A 23,605-nucleotide genomic window follows, 5' to 3' on the forward strand; every position below is an offset into this window, starting at 1 on the left:
ACAGCAATGTTTGGGTTACAGTGTGCAAGACAGCAATGTTTGGGTTACAGTGTGAAGGACAGCAATGTTTGGGTTACAGTGTGAAGGACAGCAATGTTTGGGTTACAGTGTGCAAGACAGCAATGTTTGGGTTACAGTGTGAAGGACAGCAATGTTTGGGTTACAGTGTGCAGGACAGCAATGGATGATCAAACAACAACGAACTTGATATATATTTCTGGGATCACAAGGGGTAAATATTATACATGGTTATCAACTCCCTGTCTCCACAACAAACAACACCGCGTGATTCCCCACCGAGCCCAGATCTCTGAACTACAATGTTTCGCCACTGTCAAAGACACTGGAGTATTTCTTGATTCTGCTCTGACCAAGTTCATAACATTTAAAAATAATAACATGCTAAATGCATCATACAGAAATTTGGAAATCAATGAGTACTTAGGACAAGAACTTGATAAATTCACCGCAAAGATGCTGGGAGCCGAGCATTGGATATTTTGTAGGGGTCTGGGATTTGGTTTGGAGACTAGATTATTTATTATTTAAAATAAAACTATGAGCCTAAATATTTATTTATTTATTTATTTATTTATTTTTTCTTCCTTCCAACAGTTATTCAAGTATTTTGGGGGACAATTTATTTTTTCAATAAATTCCCAGGCACCAGAATATCAAATGGTCTGCAAACATTACCCTTATGAATATCCTTTTTTGATTCGTATAAAACAGTTTGAAACGGTAACACTTTAACACAAATATTCATCCAAGAACAAAATACTATCCTGACAGTGACTTTCTGCGAAAGGATCCCACACTTGGAGGAGATGGGAACGTTTTTGGACTATCACAATGTGCTCAATGTCGTTACACTTCAACACATCCAATGTAGCTCAAGCCTTGTTTCAACATGCGATCACATTTTTGCATTGGTAAAATATAAAATAATGCTATGACTACTTAAAATACAGTAAACTACTGTTATAACGAACTTGAGGGGACCACTAATTTTAGTTTGTAATAACCGTAGTTCGTTATAAGCATACATACAGCATATCTACAACAAATGGTGGGGACTAAAATATAAGTTCGTAATATCCATCGGTTCGTTATAAGCGTGGTCGTTATAAACGTAGTTTACTGTATGTCTTAAAAACATCAAAACACTAGTATGTTAGGTACATATGCGTACAGTTTAACGCCACCTCGAACAGTATGTCTGTTGTAGCATGGAGAGTCAGCTTTGTGTGGGAGGGAAGCCAAACACACATCACAGACTTTCACCACTTAGTTGAAACCAGGGGTCCGGAAACCGTCATATGCGCCGGACATGTCCGATTGGGAATCTCAAATGTCCGGTCTAAAATATTGCTTACCGGACATTTAAATTTTTCCATCCGGACATTCTTAAATTTTGACCGGACATGATCAACAGTTAGGACTGAGCAATTTCTGTCTGCAGTTGTAACACAATGAAGATTATCTACACTGACAAGCTTTGTTTGTTTTGATTGCTGTAAATACATCGTACCTAGAATGATAGTCCAATCGGTCAATCACTGTAATAGGCAATAAACTGAGTTGACACTGATTAATCGAGGATTTATTACTGAGAACATCTTGTTGATTTGAGTAAAATGTGTTTACAACTGTACATAAATACCTTGCATCATCGATGTACCTCATTATCCTCACAATGCTACGATACGTAACCTCAGTCAAGAAGCGAAAGCGTGACGACAGCCAGTCGACCGAATCTGCCAAACCCTCAAAGTCTGAATGATCATTTTGTAAGTCGTGGCTAACGACTTTCACTTGGTTGACATACAACGAGGATTTGCAGATTTTATTGTTTTCAGTAGCTAGTCGTATACTGAATCTTGATTGACCGCCATTTTGCTTTCTCGGATGATCGATATCAAATTTTTTTTATGGTCAATAATTAAGTACAGATGAAAAAGTATTCAAATAACTACTGCTATCAACGATAGTTTAGGATTTATGATTATATTATCTGTCTTGTTTTTAAATAAGCTTTAGTTTAAAAAAAACACTTTTCCCGTGAGGTCACGTGATAACCAAATATGGGATAATAGTCTCGATCCAAATGTTACAACGCGTACACTTGAGCAGACTCATGAATATTAATTAGACCGTTCACAACGTTGACAGATCGTTATTATAACAGAAACAAACGTATGTTTTCCATATATATCTAAAATGATATTATTTGTTTTTAATTGTCCGGTGAATTAAACAATTTAAATTGAAACAATTCATAATTCATCATATTATGAATACTTAACAACTTGTAATTTGTGTGTAAAAAAGTCGTACTAAAACACGCTGTTTGAAGGGGGCGTGGCAAAAATGTAAATGTCCGATTGGGATTTTAAATTTTCCGGACCCCTGGTTGAAACACTGGGCATCATTCCACAAAGTGATCTTAGCGCTAAGGCAATCAAAACTCCCATACCTTAACATGGGCTTATGATGACTGAAGTGCTGAGATCACTTTGTAGAATGGGCCTAGGACCTCAAGTAAGATGCTTATAGAAACCCCCTAACAGGGGTGAATCTGGCACTCAAGCCAGATCCTGGCACAGATAAGGGATGCAACTCTGCATATCACGCATCAACAGGATATGAAACACAATAGGTTGATATGTTGAAAAGTATTTGCTTACAATCATAAACTCAGCTACAGATTTCAATCTCACTAAAATCCGATCTTAATTCTCTGATTTTAATGAGATTGCTACAGATGTGGGACGCTTGGGAGTGCAGGATTCGTAAGAAGCTCTGTATATCACATAACATGCTGTTCATTGCGGAATGTGCACATATAAGAATAGTACAATCGGAAAATCAAATAGCTATGATCATATTGCAAAATGCCAATCACATACTGATTCCACAGCCAATGACTGACTTGATCATTTCGCTACCGAACGTAATCTGAAATATTTATCAAAATCATGCTTTGATGCAAGCCAGCACCTTCTGAAAAGTCTACACCCTTCTCAAAACTATTATGTAGAGTCTATTCTATACAGGACTCCAAGCAATAGATACAGTGTTATCCTTGTAGCAAAAACATCTAGATAAAAATAATGGCATAAAAAGAGATCTTTCAAAGCTGGTGCAGACATTTGCCATATTAGCACTGGTAAAATGATTTGCTAAACATAAAGATCAGTACTCAATAGATAATAAACACAAACAGAATAAACATAAACTATCACAATAAACAAGGAAACTGAATGGCATCCTCATTAACCCATAATGTCATGTCTCTGTTCTAATATGATAAATACCCCCGACCTACTCCCTGCCATACCTAACTAAAAATACCCTTCCAATCATACTACTCTCAAGAGACCAATGAAGATCCAGGTTAGAATTGGTCTCCAGCAACCCATGCTTGTCGCAAGAGGCAAGCTTGTCGTATCCTAATTGCGCAGATCGATGCTCATGATGTCAATCACTGGATCGTCTGGTCCAGACTTTATTATTTACAGACGGACATCATACAGCTGAAATATTGCTGAGTGCGGTGTCATACAACAAACAAATTTTTCATGAGTGAGACAAAATTCTGTGTTACGTTATTACAAGGAGAAAGGGTCTCCTGACATCACTTCCAAAAGGAAACTACCAGTACGTAGGTGAATGGGTCCGGGGTATATATCATTATAGACAATAGAATGGAGATACAATTGCTGGATAATCCAGGACTAAAAGGTACACGCCAGACAAATAGTCAATCAAGTTGAAATGGGAAGATGTCATGGATAAGCCATCTGGGATTTCAGAAATGCAGTCAAACATTTGTTTATTAACGTACTGCATAGCAGGACAGTAAAATCATCATCAGCATGATCAGGCAATGCTAAATATGTGAGTGAGTTTGGTTTAACGCCGCTTTTAACAGTATTACAGTTATATCGCAGCGTGTCAGCTTAATGTGGGAGGAAAGCCCGAAGTGATGCAGGTCTTAGACATTTACCACTTCGGTGAAACCCACGAGCACGGGTATGGTGCTGAAAAACCTAGAAACATAATCGGGGTGAACCGGGATTCGAACCCACAATCATAGGTTTCTGGCATTCCTAAGGGACACAACTCTGCACAGCGAATCGCGGCGCCTGAGACGACTGGGCCACCCGTGCCCCCCAATGCTAGCATGGTGCCAGTGTTGAGATATTCATGGGGTGTCTGCTTCATGGTGAGGACATCCTTAAGTGATGCAGTCACTGAGTTTTACCACTTAGGTGAAACCCACATCACCTCTGACAAACCTAGAAACATAATCGGGGAGAACTGCGATTCAACCCACGATCATAGTTTTCTGCGCTGCCCAAGGGATACAACTCTGCATAGCGAATTGCTGCGCCATGTTTGATTTGAGGCCATCGTCATAGAATCTTAATGGATGTAATCGTGGACAGGAAGCAGCAGTCTCCCTGGTTCTCTCCCCATCCCTCTTACCGCCACTATATTAGGTTATGGACCATTTGTGAATTAAATATATCGTTTAAGTGCCTCGTTAATGTCTCTGTGCAGTCTTTCCCAAGTCATGTTGTCATCCATGTATTGAGTCTTCAGGCGCAATGCGTTTCAATGGAACTACACAATACTGGTATATGCCTCTTCAGTACACACTAAGCCTATTTACGGTCTATAAACTATTTTGTGCCTGCCCCATTAATAATGCTGAATGCATAACAAAAAAAACTGTGTACTGCGATGTTAATTTAAATGTGATACACGATAAGCTACAATCATTCAGTACATGTTACACTACTTGGGCGCTGGTACTGGTCCACATTTTGACTTATCACATCAAGACTATGACATCATTCAGCAATTTTGCAAAATAAACACCTTTTTGTTTCCTCTTGTGGTACATCAAAATTAGGACATATTTATTTCACACTTTCACATTCACAATTTAATAATGTATCATGAAAAGACACATGTATTGAGATATATACTGTATAACGAATTTATATTTTACCGACCAGAATGTTTCACACAAAAATTATGTAAACCAAGAAATACAAACTAATGCACTTTATAGCTAAAATGGATAGAATTATCATAAAAACGCCCGCATGTTATCAGAAATGAGCGGGCCACTGTAACTTGATAATGCCTTCATATTGCTTGACGACGGGCCATTATCAGGCCTGCTGTTAAGTGACGTCATAGGATAGGGATAAATGACGTAACGTTCAATAGTGACGTCATCTGGTTTGTTCTATGACGTTTCCATATTTGTTAAAGTAGGTCAGTGACATTCGTGTTGATTGCAGTAAATGTTTCAAAATCGACATTGTTGTTTCTTTTTATTTGATAACAAATTCCATCCATTTTAGCTATAATAACGGTAATGCTATTTTTCACGCGGCGCCTTAGACGACTGGGCTACCCGCTCCCCTCGTGAACCTCTTGAACAAATCGGCGTGTCATGAGTGGGATCAAGAAGGTGAAGTTTCCGCTTCACTGGTCCAGTGAATTCTGAGAAGATGCTAACGACGAACGATGGCTAACCAGCCATGACAAAAGCTCACATGACTTTCATTAAGGTGAGCTGAAACATGCATGATTATATAAAAATGATGTTAAATATGTCTTTCCATTACCTGATTACATTATATCACAATGAAGTGTTCAAAATCTTCAACTAGGTAAAACATTAGACTAGATACTGTTTAATAAATGCTAAATATGCAAAATGTGATATCTATGTCACTGCTACTGACCATGCACCTAATAAATAAGAGTGCAAGTAAACATTTCTAATTTGTATCCAATGAAGGATGGCACTTCTGATCCTATACATAAGCTAGTAAACTACTGGTGAAGTAGTATAGGTGATGGGGGTTCTGGACCTCTGTAGTAGCATTGTTGGGGTATGAATCTGGTCTAGGTGGCAGTGGTCCAGAACCCACATTGCCTATACTACTGGTGACCATCCACCAAATAAGAATGAGTTACTTTGTTAAAAAAAAAATTGTTTTCTAATTTTCTTCTTTTCTCAAATTCAGAAGTATTTGAACATTGCATTTTCAGACTGCATTTAATGAACTGATATAAATTAAGCACTAAAACCTCTTCCGATTTATTGGTCCTGTTATCAGTGAAATACAGGTTATCTCTACAAAGCCATAACTTTAGTTATTAGTAATACATATTAACATTAATCGGGACATATTTCTTTTAATTTGTTTCAGACCTGGGGAAGAATATTGGACTGAAGGTCAGGAAAAATCCCCGTTTCTATAAAGTTTTGATTACACACGCTCATACATATCACACTGTGACATCAGCATCACAATGTGGTATGTACATACTTGATTAACAATAATAATTTTGAGATGGGAAAACATTGAGTCACTGGAAAAATCGGGTTTATTAAAAAAGTAAGTAACTTTTTGGAGCACTGCTCGCTATAACCGACTTAGCGCTATATTGAAGAGCACAATAGCGAGGAAACACTGTATCTGGTTGTGCAGTCGTATTGGTGCGGAAATGACGACATTCATGTGCTTACATAAATTCAGGCATGTTCATTTTTCAAGACAAATTAATAGAAATAGAATTTATGAATGAATGTGCGAGTGAGTTTTGGTTAACGCCACTTTGAACAGCACCTATCAGTTACACCATGGTGTGATGGCTGCATGTGGGCGGAAAGTCCATGTGATGAAGTGTGTCCATGTCTACATTTGTGAAACCCTCGAACAAACCAAGGATCATAATCAGGGCAACTCTGGGATTCAGTCATTCCAAGACGGAACCCCAAACATTTTTCATGTCATATTAAAATGTCATTAACATGTAAATGTATAACATGATGTTAAAAAGCTCAAATTGTTGAACACACTTGCGATATCTTCATAAAAGATCTTCCCTTCTCAAACTGTATCAGATCTGACAGTGCTAAACATAATTATTTTATATCTTTTCATAAATTGCCAAATATCTCTTAATGGGAACATGGTGAATGTATTTGAGTATTACAATGTCAAGTAGCTCGAAATGAACACTGAATGAACAAAGAATCAGAAATTATTCAGGACATATTATATACCACAAAGTAAAGGATCACCCAGTTCTTTTATATCACTGTAGTTAATCTGTCATGGCATTACGGACTAACGATAGTAATAAGAAAGAATCTAGCGGTACTTGAGTCGAATATATGTGACACAATCTCTGACCAATACAGGAAGAACTGCCATCTATGTCACTGCTACTGACCATGCACCTAATAAATAAGAGTGCAAGTAAACATTTCTAATTTGTATCCAATGAAAGATGGCACTTCTGATCCTCTACATAAGCTGATAAACTACTGGTGAAGTAGTATAGGTGATGGGGGTTCTGGACCTCTGTAGTAGCATTGTTTGGGTATGAATCTGGTCTAGGTGGCAGTGGTCCAGAACCCACATTGCCTATACTACTGGTGACCATCCACCAAATAAGAATGAGTTACTTTGTTTAAAAAAAATTTTTTTTTCCAATTTTCTTCTTTTCTCAAATTTAGAAGTATTTGAACATTGCATTTTTAGAATGCAGAGTCGAATATATATGTGACAGAATCTCTGACTAATACAGGAAGAACTGTCTGCATCACCTGCATGTACGAGAGTATAATTGTGACCTACGAGTAGCAAAGGGACCCTACGGGTACCGAGGATATCATTGTTCTGTGACGTCATAAGACGTTTGACGTCAGCTTACTTCAGTCACAATCGCTGTCTGAGGAATAGTAGTGAGTGAGTGAGTATGATTTTACGCCGCTTTTAGCAATATTCCAGCAATATCATGGCGGGGGACACCAGAAATGGGCTTCACACATTGTACCCATGTCGGGAATTGAACCCGGGTCTTCGGCATGACGACTGAACGCTTTAACCACTAGGCTACCTGACCGCCCCCTGAGGAATAGTAAAATATTTTATTTCTCTCTCATTCGTTGTAATGTAAAACCACCCATTATTTCAGAACCTTCAATTAATCAGACAATAGGTCTCAAAAACTGCAATCATTACAAAATCAGTTATAAGTCGGAAAATGAGTCCAAATGTTTGATGTCATGCATCTCTGTAATAAATATGAATTGAAGCTTGTGAATTGTATTTTTATGTTCCCAATTGCAGTTTTAAAATATAATGAGAAGTAAAACTATGACTTTTCACCCATAGGGCCCCTTATCTCATGGTGGGTCACAATTATTATACAAATCAGGATAGATTATTGCAATTCAAAAAGAACACATAGAATACTGAAGACAAGGAACATAACAAGTAAAACTATGAGATGGTAGCAGCAAGCAAGATTCTGTACATAAACATGACTATGCACTCCTTTAACACTAGTATAGAGCCTAGCACCCCTTTAACACCAGTATAGAGCCTAGCACCCCTTTAACACAAATATAGAGCCTAGCAGCCCTTTAACACTAGTGTAGAGCCTAGCACTCCTTTAAGACTAGAACAGAGACTAGCAGCCCTTTAACACTAGAGCCAAGCACTCCTTTAACACTAGTATAGAGCCTAGCACCCCTTAACACCAGTATAGAGCCTAGCACCCCTTTAACACTAGTATAGAGCTTAGCACTCCTTAACACAAGTATAGAGCCTAGCAACCCTTTAATACTAGAGCCTAGCACTCCCTTAACACTAGTATAGGGCCTAGCATCCCTTTAACACTAGTATAGGGCCTAGCACCCCTTTAACACTAGTATAGGGCCTAGCACCCCTTTAACACTAGTATAGGGCCTAGCACTCCTTTAACACTAGTATAAATCCTAGAACCCCTTTAACACTTGTATAGAGCCTAGCACCCCTTTAACACTAGTATAGAGCCTAGCAATCCTTTAATACTAGAGCCTAGCACTCCCTTAACACTAGTATAGAGCCTAGCACTCCTTTAACACTAGTATAGAGCCTAGCACCCCTTTAATGTAAGTGCCTAGCGCCCCTTTAACACTAGTATAGAGCCTAGCACCCCTTTAACACTAGTATAGAGCCTAGCACCCCTTTAACACTAGTATAGAGCCTAGCACCCCTTTAACACAAGTATAGAGCCTAGCACCCCTTTAACATAAGTGCCTAGCACTTAGACACTAAACTAAAAGCTCTTTGTCACTGGAACCTAAAACCTCTTTAACACTAGAGCCTAGCACCCCTTTACACGAGAGCCTTGCATCTCAGTGACACTAGAGCCATGTACCACTTTCTTTCACAAAATAGGAACAGTTTCTACAAGAATTACCATGGTAACATATGCATTAAAACAGGAATGTTATATATGTGATGTTCAAGAGACAAAGGAGCTGTAAAATACAATTAATGATGGCAAAGAATTCAAAGATATTCAAAAGTCTCCATACAAATCATAAGAAAGCTCATGAAAATATTTGGTAAGTTCATATATCAGAAACACAACAAAATATATTGGTAGACATATACTAAAAAAACACACATTTTATTTCTAAGCTATCAAACTTAAAATCTTTCATAACAAGCATTTTATACACAAACCCAAACTTTACATTATAAGAGTCAAAACACAACATGAACAACACAAAAATATATTTGTAATCCCATTTTGTTCTTTTTCAGGGCAAAATGTCTTTTTAACATTTCTTCTAAAATGTCCAAACATGTTTATTGAATGAAAAATATCCAATCTTATGCAGGTTGATAGTTTATTAGCTTATACTTCAGATAATCTTGTCTCATCTATATATCTTCGCGTAGTTGAGAATAGCTTGACACGCTCTTCCCGCTGGACTTTCCACGATGTTTTTCATAAAATTCTAAATCTTGTACATCGGCAGGGTTGTGTTGCTGGTACTCGTGTCCGGGGACTGCACTGAAGTTGACGCCGTCATGATCTTCCTTCAGCTCCACGGTCCAGAATGGTTTCCTTGGTGGGAAGATCTTCCAGCGCCGATACACGGCAAAGCCCACCACTGCACACAGGGCCAGGATGACGGCGATGCAGATCCCAGCAATCAGTGCTTTAGAAGGACCTGCAGCTCGGGCAGATGCTGATTCGTCTAAAATTTTCAAAATAAAATTATTCAAATAGCTCCAGACCAGTTCATTTTACATATTTTATACATGGATCTACCTAAACTTTGTCCAAAACTTACCCAAAAGTAAAACAACAAAACAGCTATCTTGGCTAACATGGCTAAGTTTCATACATGTGTAGACACCATACATCTATTTTTTCCCTTTTAGGTTATGTTCTAAATCATTGACAACTTTTTTAACTTTTTAATTTATCGTTTTACACCAGTTTAAGCAATATTCCAGCAATATCACAGCGGGGGACACCAGAAATGGGCTTCACACGTTGTACATGTTGTGATTCAAACCAGCGTCTTCGGCGTGATGAGCGAACGCTTTAACCACTAGGCTACCCAACCGCCCCTTACCAATCTAGAAGAATGGGTAAACAAGGAATACAATGTATTTGTGAGTTGATTTTATCATGTTCAGCAAAGTGGAGTCTTCCAGGATGTGACAGACATTTCTACCAACAGCAGCTATGATGGCATGGCTCGGCTGATCTACTTCAGGTTTATAAGAAACAACATATTTCTCACTTGCCTTGCAAAACATGGACATCATCTAGAATAAACTACTTGAAATTATTGGGATTATTGACGAATTTATGCAGTGAGTCCCAAGATTTGGGATAACAGAATTGACTTGTCATTTCTCATAGCTCTTTTGATTTGACTTGACATCTTCAAGGTCAGGCTCAAATGTGAAAATAGCTGTGGAATATTCATTTAATTGCAATAGGAAGAGCAGACTTCTTTACTTTTTTTAGTTTTTTTAGCCCCAATGTTCAGGTTGGTAGGTTGAAATTATAAAGAAGAGGACAAAGTCATTGATATCTCCTGAAATGGAAAATACTTGTTGTGAATGTGTCAACTAGTCATAAATATATTGTTGCCATAGAAACTCGCAAAATATATTTTCAACAAGTATTTGTCACAAAGAGACGAAATGTCCCCCGCCTGTATAGACACCACAGTCCAAATATGAAGACAATCCAGCGATTAGTTCTTGAGATATCGCGGCAACACCGTTTTCCAACTCCAAAAGCAGATTTGCCTGCTGTGACCTTGAAAATGGGGTCAAGGTCACCAAAACCGACTGGTGTCTGCGGTGTCTGTATATACCCCATAGTTCCAAATATGAAGACAATCCAGTGTTTAGTTCTTGAGATATCGCGGCAACAAACAGGTGGGACGTATGTACGGTCGTGAATACTATATCACCCGCTCCATTTCAGCACACACATCCACACGTTTAAAAATAAAGACTGGCCTAAGCATAATAGTCCATGCTAGTTGAACTCTCGAATGACAAGTTTTGTTTGTTTTGGTTTGTTTGTTGTTTAACATGTTTAACACCTCACTCAGCAATATTCCGGCTATATGACGGTGGTCTGTAAATAATGGAGTCTGGACCACACAATCCAGTGATTGACATTGTGAGCATCCATCTACGCTGACATGGATATGCTGACATGCATCAACGAAGTCAGCGAGCCTGACCACCTGATCTCGTTAGTCGCCTCTTGCAACAAGCATGGGTTGCTGAAGACCTATTCTACCCTGGAACTTCATGGGTCCCAATGACAAGTAAAGCATCTACTCACGGTACAGGATGCAGTGTCTATCTTGAGTTTTGTTCCTGACGAAGCCCGGAAGGCACTTCTCACAGTTGAAGCCGGTGGTGTTGTAAGCACAGTGGGTGCAGGCACCTGGAGAACAGATCACAGGTAGTCACAGTAGTCATGAGCATCGATCTACGCAATTGGGATACGATGAAATCAGCAAGCCTGACACCCGATCCCGATAGTTGCCTCTTATGGCAAGCATGGTTGCCTTTTACATCTCTTAAAGTAAGAGCATATATGTGTGGGTGTATTGGTCAATACACCTTGTAAAGTATGAGCATATATAAGTGGTGAATTGGTCATTGCACCTCGTAAAGTATGAGCATATATGTGTGGGTGTATTGGTCTATACACCTCGTAAAGTATGAGCATATATATTTGGGTGTATTGGTCAATACACCTCGTAAAGTATGAGCATATATATTTGGGTGTATTGGTCAATACACCTCGTAAAGTATGAGCATATATATTTGGGTGTATTGGTCAATACACCTTGTAAAGTATGAGCATATATAAGTGGTGAATTGGTCAATGCACCTCGTAAAGTATGAGCATATATGTGTGGGTGTATTGGTCAATACACCTTGTAAAGTATGAGCATATATAAGTGGTGAATTGGTCAATACACCTCGTAAAGTATGAGCATATACAAGTGGTAAATTGGTCAATACACCTCGTAAAGTATGAGCATATATGTCAGATAAATGAACAGTGATAAATGTGTTTTGAGAAGCTGTGCTTTCTTTGTTGTTGAACGCCGCATTTAGCAATATTCCAGCTATATGACGGCAGTCTGTAAACAATCAAGTCTGGACCAGACAATCCAGAGATTGACATGAGCATTGATCTGAGTACTTGGGATATGATGACATGCATCAACCAAGTCAGCGAGCTTGACCACCCAATCCCACAAGTCGCCTCTTACGGCAAGCATAGTCGCCTTTTACGGCAAGCATGGGTTGCTGAAGACCTATTCTACCCGGATCTTCATGGGTCGACCTATTGTTCCCTGGATCTTCTTGCTGTGAGCACAGAAGCATGGGTAGTGTAGGTGGAGGAGTCTACCTGTGTAGGGGTCGCACACTCTGTTTGCTGCGGGGTTGTTGTTGCCATTGCAGTGGCAGGGAACACACTGGCCGTGGTAGCGGTAGTAGCCGTTGATGCACGACTGACAGAGATGTCCGGTGTAGTGGGGCTTACAGGCGTTGCATACCAGGTAACCTTCACCTGAAACACACATTATACACCAGGTAACCTTCACCTGAAACACATATAATACACCAGGTAACCTTCACCTGAAACACACATTATACACCAGGTAATCTACACCTGAAACACACATTATACACCAGGTAACCTTCACCTGAAACACACATTATACACCAGGTAACCTTCACCTGAAACACACATTATACAACAGGTAACCTTCACATGAAACACACATTATACACCAGGTAACCTTCACCTGAAACAAACATTATACACCAGGTAACCTTCACCTGTAACACACATTAAACACCAGGTAACCTTCACCTGAAACACACATTATACAACACGTGACCTTCACCTGAAACACACATTATACACCAGGTTACTTTCACCTGAAACACACATTATACACCAGGTAACCTTCACCTGAAACACACATTATACAACACGTAACCTTCACCTGAAACACACATTATACACCAGGTAACTTTCACCTGAAACACACCTTATACAACATCTTACTTTCACCTGAAACACACATAATACACACGGTAACCATGGTAATATTCTACTGAAACACTCACGGTAGTAGCATGTGGGACTGTTGGTGGCCAGGGGGCTGCAGGGGCACCTATTGCAGGGGAAGTAGGGGGCGCTGCGGTAGTATCCAGGGCGACATATCTCACAGAAGGAACCAGTGTACTGTGGGTTACACTGGCACATTCGCCCACTAGCATAGTCACAGGAGGAATTCCGAACAGAGCCGAACAGGGAACAACGGCATTCTGAAAAGAAATTTAAATCTGTTTTATAACAAATACAACATACCAAGGTCTTATTGTTATATAGAAATTGGTGTGTGCGTGCATATGTGTTGTTGTCCCAAACATTAGGTTTCTAGACACTTCATTTTCCTCTTATTGTATGTATTAAATTGTTCAGGCCAAATTAACAAAAGATCTGCCATGACTCAAGTTAATCTGGCACATGTTTTGACAATTAGTGAGCATGGCTTTTTCACATACCAGAGGGTGTCTGTTTACAGTGAATATATTAAACACAACCTGTGAACCATCTGCTGTTATTGTACGAGCCATAATGTCTGCCTACTTGTGTTGGGAGATATACAAGACGTAATGAGTGTCTACTTGTGTTGGAGATACGAGACATAATCTGTGTCTACTTGTGTTCGAGATGTACGAGCCATAATGTCTGCCTACTTGTGTTGGGAGATATACAAGACGTAATGAATGTCTACTTGTGTTGGAGATACGAGACATAATGTGTGTCTACTTGTGTTGGGAGATATACAAGTTGTAATGTCTGGCTACTTGTGTTGGAGATATACAAGCTGTAATGTCTGCCTACTTGTGTTGGGAGATATACCAGCTGTACTGTCTGCCTACTTGTGTTGGAGATGTACGAGCTGTAATGTCTGCCTACTTGTGTTGGAGATATACTAGCTGTGATGTCTGCCTACTTGTGTTGGAGATGTAGGAGCTGAATGTCTGCCTACTTGTGTTGGAGATGTAGGAGCTGAATGTCTGCCTACATCGTGTTGGAGATGGTTGAGCCGAATGTCTGGCTACTTGTGTTGGAGATGTAGGAGCCGAATGTCTGGCTACTTGTGTTGGAGTTATACTAGCTGTAATGTCTGCCTACTTGTGTTGGAGATATACTAGTTGTAATGTCTGGCTACTTGTGTTGGAGATGTAGGAGCCGAATGTCTGGCTACTTGTGTTGGAGTTATACTAGCTGTAATGTCTGCCTACTTGTGTTGGAGATATACAAGCTGTAATGTCTGCCTACTTGTGTTGGAGATGTAGGAGCTGAATGTCTGCCTACTTGTGTTGGAGATGGTTGAGCCGAATGTCTGGCTACTTGTGTTGGAGATGTACTAGTTGTAATGTCTGCCTACTTGTGTTGGAGATATACTAGTTGTAATGTCTGCCTACTTGTGTTGGAGATGTAGGAGCTGAATGTCTGCCTACTTGTGTTGGAGATGGTTGAGCCGAATGTCTGGCTACTTGTGTTGGAGATGTACTAGTTGTAATGTCTGCCTACTTGTGTTGGAGATATACTAGTTGTAATGTCTGCCTACTTGTGTTGGAGATGGTTGAGTCGAATGTCTAGCTACTTGTGTTGGGAGGTATTCTAGCTGTAGCATGTGCCTATTTGTGTTGGAAATGTATGAGACGTAATGTGTGCCTACTTGTGTTGGAGATGTTGGTGGGGGTTGTCTCCTCTATGCTGGTTGAGTTGAGGACGTCTCCGGACGTGAAATGTGCCGAGATGAAGATGCTGTACGTGGTCCCATGCTCCAGATTTGTAATATTGTACTCCGTCTGATTGGCTGCCACATCCAGTGTCATCACCACCTGACCTGAAGAAACACACTACGGAGTGAGAGAGAGACTTATGCTGCTTTTTAGTGTGTTTATTGTTTAAAGCTGCATTCAACAATATACTAGCTTTATAAGGACAGCCTGTGAATAATCAAGCCTGGACCAGACAATCCAGTGATTGATATTATAAGCAATGATCCACACTGTTGGGGTATGTTGAGATGCTATCAACCAAGTCACAGAGTCTTACGTTGGGAGGAGAGCCTGAAGTGATGCAGGACTAGGACATTTACCACTCCTGCTGAAACCAGTGTACATAGGTAATTTCAACAAAGCATGTTTCTTTGTTCATATATTTGTCATCATATCCTAATTGCATAGATTGGTGCTCATGATCTAAATATCTGGACATTCCGGTCAAGACCCGTGAAGATTCCGGGGTAGAATAGGTCTTCAGCAACCCATGCTTGTCGTAAAAAGCGACTAACGGGATCGGGTGGTCAGGATCGATGACTTGGTTGAAGCATGTCATCCATCCCAATGGTGTGGATCTATGCTCATGATATTAATCACTGGATTGTCTGGTCCAGACTCGATTATTTACAGACCGCCGTCATATAGCTGGAATATTGCTGAGTGCGGTGTTAAATAACAAACCAAACCAACCAATTGTTCAAAATTTGGATCTTTTCACAGTTGTTATTTTCTTTGATTTTCCATTTTATTGGTCCTGTTATCAGTGATATATAACATGATATAAGTTACTTGTGCAAAGCTGTAACATTAGTTTTAACTATATTGAGATAATTTTGGGAAATTTTAAATTCCAATTTGAGAATATTTACAGGTATTTGTTGAAAGACTTTGGGCCATATATTGACCTCTGGGCAGGTCTAGATTAATCCCTGTGCTGACAAATCTAGAAACATAACCAGAGCGATATCTAATCCATGAACATAGGTTCCTGGCATGCCAAAGGGATGCAACTCTGCACAGCAAATTATGTCTCCCTATACCATGTACATGATGTATACGACTAGACCAACCATGCCCTTGCAATTAACAAAAAATTGAAGTGAAGGTAGCTGACATAACTAACCATCTTCTTTCTTGACATAGTTGACGACATACTTCTCGACACAACCCTGATCAAAAGGAACGTGTACCATGAGGTCTCTTGAGTCCGAGGAATTACTGTCCATTTTATTATTTACATAATTGACAATATCATTGACAGTCTTCACCATATGCTCCATTGTGTCGATGCTCTTAAAGGCTTCTTGAGACAGGCACTTTGGCTTGTACGCCAGCAATTTACTCCCTCCTGGCTTATCTCCCTTGGATGAAGCGTTAACTGGTGTAGGCACTTCAACTTGGACAGTGCTGACATTTCCGGTTGGTGGCTCGAGGGTGGCAGTCACAGTTTCATTCACAATATGGGTTTTGTTCCAATATGAAACATCCCTGCTGTATTCTGTGGTGACATTGTCGTCAACTTCATGCAATGGATATACATCAGGGGCATCCCACTCAATGAAAATGTTGGTACTGGAGACGTACATCGCTGTTAGGTTGGCGGGGGGCTTCAACCGAACGTTAATCTGAGATACACCTGTAACATACAATAGGCATCTAGAATATTTACATGGCAGGGACTTAAAAAAGCCATACATACCGTATTTTCTTGAGTATAGTGCGCACCCGTGTATAATGCGCACCCCCCTCTAGCGGGTTCAATATTTTGAAAAAAAATAAATTTCAATATTATGCGCAGAAAAAAAATACACCGTACCCTTTCAGCGAAGTCCGGCTGATGAGAAACTTCGTCAGTACAAATTCGAAATTTGAGATACAAAATCACCAGACATGTTTATTTACCGATTAAATAGTATTTATTGTTCTGCTAGGCATTATTTTATATCCAGGGATTAAGATTACCTTGTGTATTGTCTCGTAAACTAAGCTGGAAACAGCAATCAGCTGTACACACGTTTTCTTGGAATCGACGGGTGATTCGGTCAAGACACACCCAATGATATAACTTTATAGGATTTTTAATGCAAAGATCGGCACAAATTGTATCTGAAACTATTTTTTTTATCAGGAATAATATATTCCATTATTTTACAGTGAACCAATCTGACCAGTCACCGTCAAGGCTCACGCACACATGATCGCGTGATCGCGAGAATTTCATGTTGACATAGAATCATCAAACAAAAACAAATATGACTTTTAACGAGTCAAAGTATGTCATTTAGTATATATGTATCCATTCTCTGTCAACTTAAGTTCGTTTCAAGGCGTCAATAGCGGTATTCTGACCGTGGTTGCTGTTAATAACGGTGAGTTGTGCGATCTTCCGATCGCTTCACACACGATTTCGCCGAAATTAATAAAAACAATATTAAAAGGAATTTTGAATAAAATTAATGAAATAAGTTACAAACATAAGTCCAGATATACAAATAACACTTTTTATAGCCAGACAGTGTAATTACATGATTATTTTGCGTACTTCAGTATGGATTTGTTGACATTGTATTTCCAGTGTTTCGTGCTCACGGTAATGTCTTTCCATGGGGGAAAAAAACATCCAAACTCATAATTCGTGTATAATGCGCACCCCCTTCCACACAGCTGTGTTTTTTGGAAAAAAAGTGAGCATTATACTCAAGAAAATACGGTAAGTCAAATTTGTTGTCAGTGATCAAGCCATAGAGGTCAGGTGAATTGGGATTTAACGTTGCATTCAAGATTATTGCACTTATATGGCGATGTGCATGCATGTGTATGAGTGTGGCTACTTGTACTAGTCCGGACTAATGCCGATTTTATAGTGCCAGTCCACTGAGTGAGTGAGTGAGTGAGTGAGTATGGTTTTACACCGCTTTTAGCAATATCCCAGCAATATCACGGCAGGGGACACCAGAAATGGGCTTCACACATTGTACCCATGTCGGGAATCGAACCCGGGTCTTTGGCGTGACAAGCGAACACTTTAACCACTAGGCTACCTGACCGCCCCCAGTCCACTGAGATACTTTGCCGCAGTTTAACATGAATACCCCACCTAAACACGGTATACTGACTCCCTTCTAACCAGTCCTTGTTTTAGCCCCTTAATGCAGAGCGCCAGGAAGGGTACCAACAAGTACCATCTTTTTACGTCTTTAGGTATGACGAGGCCAGGGATCGAACCCCCAACCTTGCGCTCTCTGGGCAGACACTCTACCACTAGACCATTGTAATTTTGTATCCCTTCTTCTCATTGATTCATGTAAAAAAAGGGATGACATGTTCACAAAACTGTCATGAACACTTTCAAGCTTAGCATGCTCAGTAGGGGCTCTTGTGAAGATTGCTTACAGATTGGTCTCGAAGTTAGTCAGGGGGCCCTTATTGGAGCAGGCCGTTCAATACGACAAATATGATTAATCATATTGTTGGCAAGATATAAAAATCTGAACAGCCTGACAGTGAGGAAATTTATGCAAAATTTAATTATTAATTTAATCATGTTAATAAAAAAATGGCTTTCTTGATTTCATTCTCTTTTATTTTCACAAGATGAAATCTGCAATTATTCAAACCCAGTACAAATAACTCTAATAATGATATCCCATATCATGCATATGAAAGCAAAATGCATGAATCATATGTGGTGAGGGGACCAGTCATTCTATTATTTATAGTACTCGGCTGTTTTGGGATGGGTTATAGGACTCTTGTAAGAGGGACCAGTCATTCTATTATTTATAGTACTCGGCTGTTTTGGGATGGGTTATAGGACTCTTGTAAGAGGGACCAGTCATTCTATTATTTATAGTACTCGGCTGTTTTGGGATGGGTTATAGGACTCTTGTAAGAGGGACCAGTCATCAACTGAACTCAGTTTGTGATTTATGGTTGAAGGTCAACAAGAACAGGGGAAGGTCAGTCATTTAGAGGCATAACATGCTTGTGGGAACTGGGTCATGGTAAAATATTTTAGTTATACCGTCAAATTGCTTCCAAACAATAAGGCATTACATGAAGGGATGGGAGGTCTTACTAAAACAATGTCTGACATGTGGAAGAATGTACAATGGGCATGCTGGGATATGCGCTTACATAAAACCATCTAGTGTTCAGGGGAACACGATCTATACCCAGAACAAAGAGCAGTTTCTCAACATACGAGGTGTTCAACAAACTAGTGCCACTGCCATTATGGTGATACACAGGACATATATTAACATGATTAAGGGCTGAAAGAGTCAAAGTAGCCTCTAACATGTACATGTATGACAAATTCATAACCATGGATAAAATATGTAATAAATATTATAAATATAGTAATCATGGTTACAAAATATCGATCATTTTGAAAAGAATCATAGAATATAAGATATGATACATCTCGTACATCAGTGAGTGACATTTTAAGGTTATTTTACAAGGGACACTGGAAAGGGGCCTCACCCTTGAACCCATGTGGGGAAATTAACCCAGGTCTTCGGTGTGACGAGTGATGGATTTAACCATTAGGCTACCCAACCATCCCCAACAAATCAGTCATCGTCAACAAACATATGAACATTAATATTAACAAATATTTTAAAATCAAATAATTTTATCATAATGGTCATGAGTCTTTCCGAACATTATTCCTAGAAAAAATTATTAAAAAAATGTCTAATTTGTTGCAAAAAAACAAGTGCAAATATATGCATCATCGATCATCCAGTGTGTTGTATGGGATTATCTCCATAACATTATAAATACACTGGACCTTTTTCTGAACATGATTCAAATGAGACATCACTTAGAGATGGTGACATCACTTCTGAAAAAAAGCCTTCGTGGCTAATATGACAGACGAGTGGGATAAGCATATTTATCGTCATGATCATAACACCATAGTCATATGATACACAGTATAATCAGGATGAAATATATTTGTTTATGTATGGATGCAATTTATGGCAGAACATTATAAACTAACATTTACTATCAAAATAGACACAAAATAAGGATAAGTACATCTTACATTTCGGACATTTTGCACTTCAATTAGTGCTACACCATCACCCTGAACATGCTGAAGACATCTCTAACAGGGTCCTGAGGGGTATACTGTTTAGCAATGTTTAGTGCAGGGTTTTACGTGATGCACAAATGTAGAGAATGGAGGCAGAAAAAAATATACTGATTCCCCAAGGACACACAATAATATTCATTGTACTCGGGCTGGGACGGGTAACTCGGGTACCCGGGTCGGGTGGGTACTGAGTAGGACCCGGGTACCCACAGGACTACCCAGACCCAGGGTTAGTCACATGATATATTGTTCAATGACAAAAATTATCTAAAACTCTATGGTAATACTATTAGTCACTAATGATCCCATTTATTTTTTAACCATGCACTCATTTCTTCTGACTTTTATATGTTTGAATAAAGATAAAACTTCATTCAGTAAACTTCAGTGTGTGCATGACCAGATCGTTTTACACGCGTACAGGGCTACGGTCAAACCTTTCCAAATCTGACAGTTTGTACCTGAGAGAATTTTATTTAAATAATTCTGCTTGAAATGTCATTTCAGGTAACTTCTGAGCTTGTTTCCTGCCCCAACTGTATCAATATCACAACAGTATAAGTGTGTTAGGCAAGACACAGCATCTTTACGCATTATTCATTACAGTAGACAAGGTAGAGTTCAAGAACATGTTGTACAATGTAATACTTGTCCACACAGTAGTCAATGTATATGTGATGCCTTTATACAATGGATGGGAATTAAAGATGTGTAAACAAACACAGGTATGCGAGCTAAACGGATACATTACGTAACAGAGCTCCAGATAACTGAGTTTTTACTCAAGGGTTTCTATCTTAAATGGGTTATTACATTTTTCATTGGGTAACCAATATTTTTTCTCTCATCTATTCATCACTGTACTGGGTTTTTCGCAAAATTAGGGAACATTTCAAGATATAAAAAAAACTGAATGTTTCAGATGTATATAACTGTTCTAAATGCATACGCTTGACTCGGAAAGTAAATTAGCTCGTAATTGTGTTTTGGAAATTAGCTCTTTTGTACACATGCTGAAAAAGCTTCATTGGGTATTTTTTACGCATGCTGTTTTAATACATTTGAGTTTTTCATTTAATGCATGTGTTTCTGTTCGCATGTTAATTGAAAGTAATTGGGTTTTGAATATTTTGGGGGGTATTTTACGCAAATATGCTTCTTATCTGTAGCTCTGGGTAATTATGCAGTTTTCATACCATTGGCATTTTGTAACATTTTTAGGCATATTTGTACGAAAGCAACTAAAACTTGATTGGTAATGGTAAATTATTAGGTGTATTTTACACAAATACGCATCTTATCTGGAGCTGTGGGAACTGATATTAGACAGCAACATAGATATTCTACTGAACAGACTTAGACCAAGTCATCCCTCAGTGAGTTGGGTTTAACACCGCTATGAACAGTATTCCAGTTATATCACAGCGTGTCAGCTTAATGTGGGAGGAAAGCCCCAAGTGATGCAGGTCTCAGACGTTTACCACTTCGGTGAAACCCATGAGCACGGGTATGGTGCTGACAAACCTAGAAACATAATCGGGGCGAACCAGGATTCGAACCCACAATCATAGGTTTCTGCCGTGCCCAAGGGACACAACTCTTCACAGCGAATTGCAGCGCCTTAGACGACTGGGCCTGCCGTGCCCCCTCATCCCTCAGTGGATGCCTCTGTATATCATAACCATTTTTTTCATGTTATTTCTGACATCTTCCGTGTACAGTGTTAACTGAACCAATAACTTTTATTTTGGGGAAACTATGAGCAAATGCGCTTATTTCTGTCTGTGGAATAAGATTCAGTTGATTTCTGTAATAACGCTATGATAAGGAATCAAAACAGTGGAAATAGAACTTTCCCATTTTCTTGCTGTTCCAGTTATCACCATTGTCTTAAAAGCACAGCCACATGATCATGCTCTTCACTTCAGATATACAAATTACATTTTTTAGTATCACTCTCAATACTTTTATTCATCAAAATGAATAAGAAACACTATTATCAATTTGGCGTAATTGACAGAAACCAATATTCCCCAAATTCAATCTACACATGCTTAACCTTAACACTATGTACTATAGATTTTTTGCGATATATACAGGTTTTGCATTTTTGGAAATATAGCTCACATAAGTTTCAGAATAGTATTTTGGGGAAGAAATGACAGACGCATAGAAAGTAATGACAGATCTGAAAGGACATCATCATGTTCCTTGATTTACATTTCCTCATGAATTAGTCACGTGACACTGCCCATGCGTCTTCTCTAAAGTTGTATTTGAGCAAGGTCATTATGGTGGATTTTTAAAAATATTTCCTCACATGAGTCATTATTTTCGGATAAATATTTCTGCCTTCTAATGATAACCAGCTAAAGTAAAATGAGATGCGATCACGTGCAGGCTATAACGGGGAGCTGGTGATAATTGGTCCTCCACGATAACTGTCCTCTACCCAGTATATCTAATTTAAGAAATTACTCAACATGACATTGTTAAACTGGGAGCCAAATGGTATGTTTATGTCCCATGTATGATAATATACAAAAGTCATAATAAGATGTCAGTACAGTTATGAACCATATTCATCCTACATTATATAGATATACATAAAGAATGCCAGACGATGAGCTTGTTTTCAAGCTATTCTTAAACATGATGCAAATAAATGCCACATTATGCTATAACGTATCCAATGGAATTCTCTAAAATAGTTTCCTTCTGTCTCTCAGGTTAGTAAATATCTTCATCTGTGCATATTTTAGTCATTGTTTATATGTTCCTTGGGTGTACAGTAGAGGTAGTTATGCGCCCTAATGATTAAAACATTCGTCAACAAGTTTGGCCTATAACAATATATACTAGCCCTAATTTTTAAGCATGTCATAAGACAGGTAAAAATCTTAATTAACTGTCAGGTATGTGACTATGCTAAAACCCCGAGCCTACAAATTCAGAAATCAGTAACATATTTTATCAAATACCGAGGACCCAAATTATTTTCTGAAATTATCCACAAAATTGTCAATTTGCAAGCATTACTTTTACACACCTGTTTCGTTCGTCTTCGCCTCGGGTATGGCGGTGCTGTCATCTCCCTGAATCACCTGAACACAACACAGTATAACCAAGCAGTAGATTGTTGTCATTTTGTAATCACCAGGCGATCGAACGTATTCCGAATGAGACAACTTTCAGAATATTCTTGCGATTCATCTGCTCAATACCTCTGGTCAATGGCGCACCTCGT

The 23,605-nt window shown here is 39.0% G+C and overlaps 1 protein-coding gene across 1 annotated transcript; it reads right to left on the reverse strand.

Moving 5' to 3' along the window:
• Positions 1–2,418: 2,418 nt before the first annotated feature.
• Positions 2,419–23,605, reverse strand: LOC139459775 (uncharacterized). Its single transcript, XM_071241439.1, has 7 exons — positions 23,408–23,605; positions 16,375–16,887; positions 15,143–15,313; positions 13,515–13,715; positions 12,787–12,948; positions 11,701–11,805; positions 2,419–10,078 (listed from the first exon to the last, which is right to left on the reverse strand). The coding sequence occupies exons 1-7, from the start codon at positions 23,502–23,504 to the stop codon at positions 9,759–9,761; spliced, it is 1,569 nt and encodes a 522-aa protein (XP_071097540.1). The 5' UTR covers positions 23,505–23,605; the 3' UTR covers positions 2,419–9,758.

Source organism: Haliotis cracherodii, unplaced genomic scaffold (genome assembly GCF_022045235.1).
Source record: "Haliotis cracherodii isolate W230 unplaced genomic scaffold, xgHalCrac1.p SCAF_13, whole genome shotgun sequence".
Classification (NCBI taxonomy): Eukaryota; Metazoa; Mollusca; class Gastropoda; order Lepetellida; family Haliotidae; genus Haliotis; species Haliotis cracherodii.

What these genes read in the sequence shown, in the direction of transcription:
- LOC139459775 (XM_071241439.1), bottom strand. Translation starts at nt 23,504, where the DNA reads ATGACAACAATCTACTGCTTGGTTATACTGTGTTGTGTTCAGGTGATT. An exon ending in CAGTCCCACATGCTACTACC is followed by an intron (nt 12,949 to 13,514) that starts GTGAGTGTTTCA and finishes TGTGTGTTTCAG; the next exon opens with GTGAAGGTTACCTGGTATGC. An exon ending in TAGACACTGCATCCTGTACC is followed by an intron (nt 10,079 to 11,700) that starts GTGAGTAGATGC and finishes TGAAAATTTTAG; the next exon opens with ACGAATCAGCATCTGCCCGA.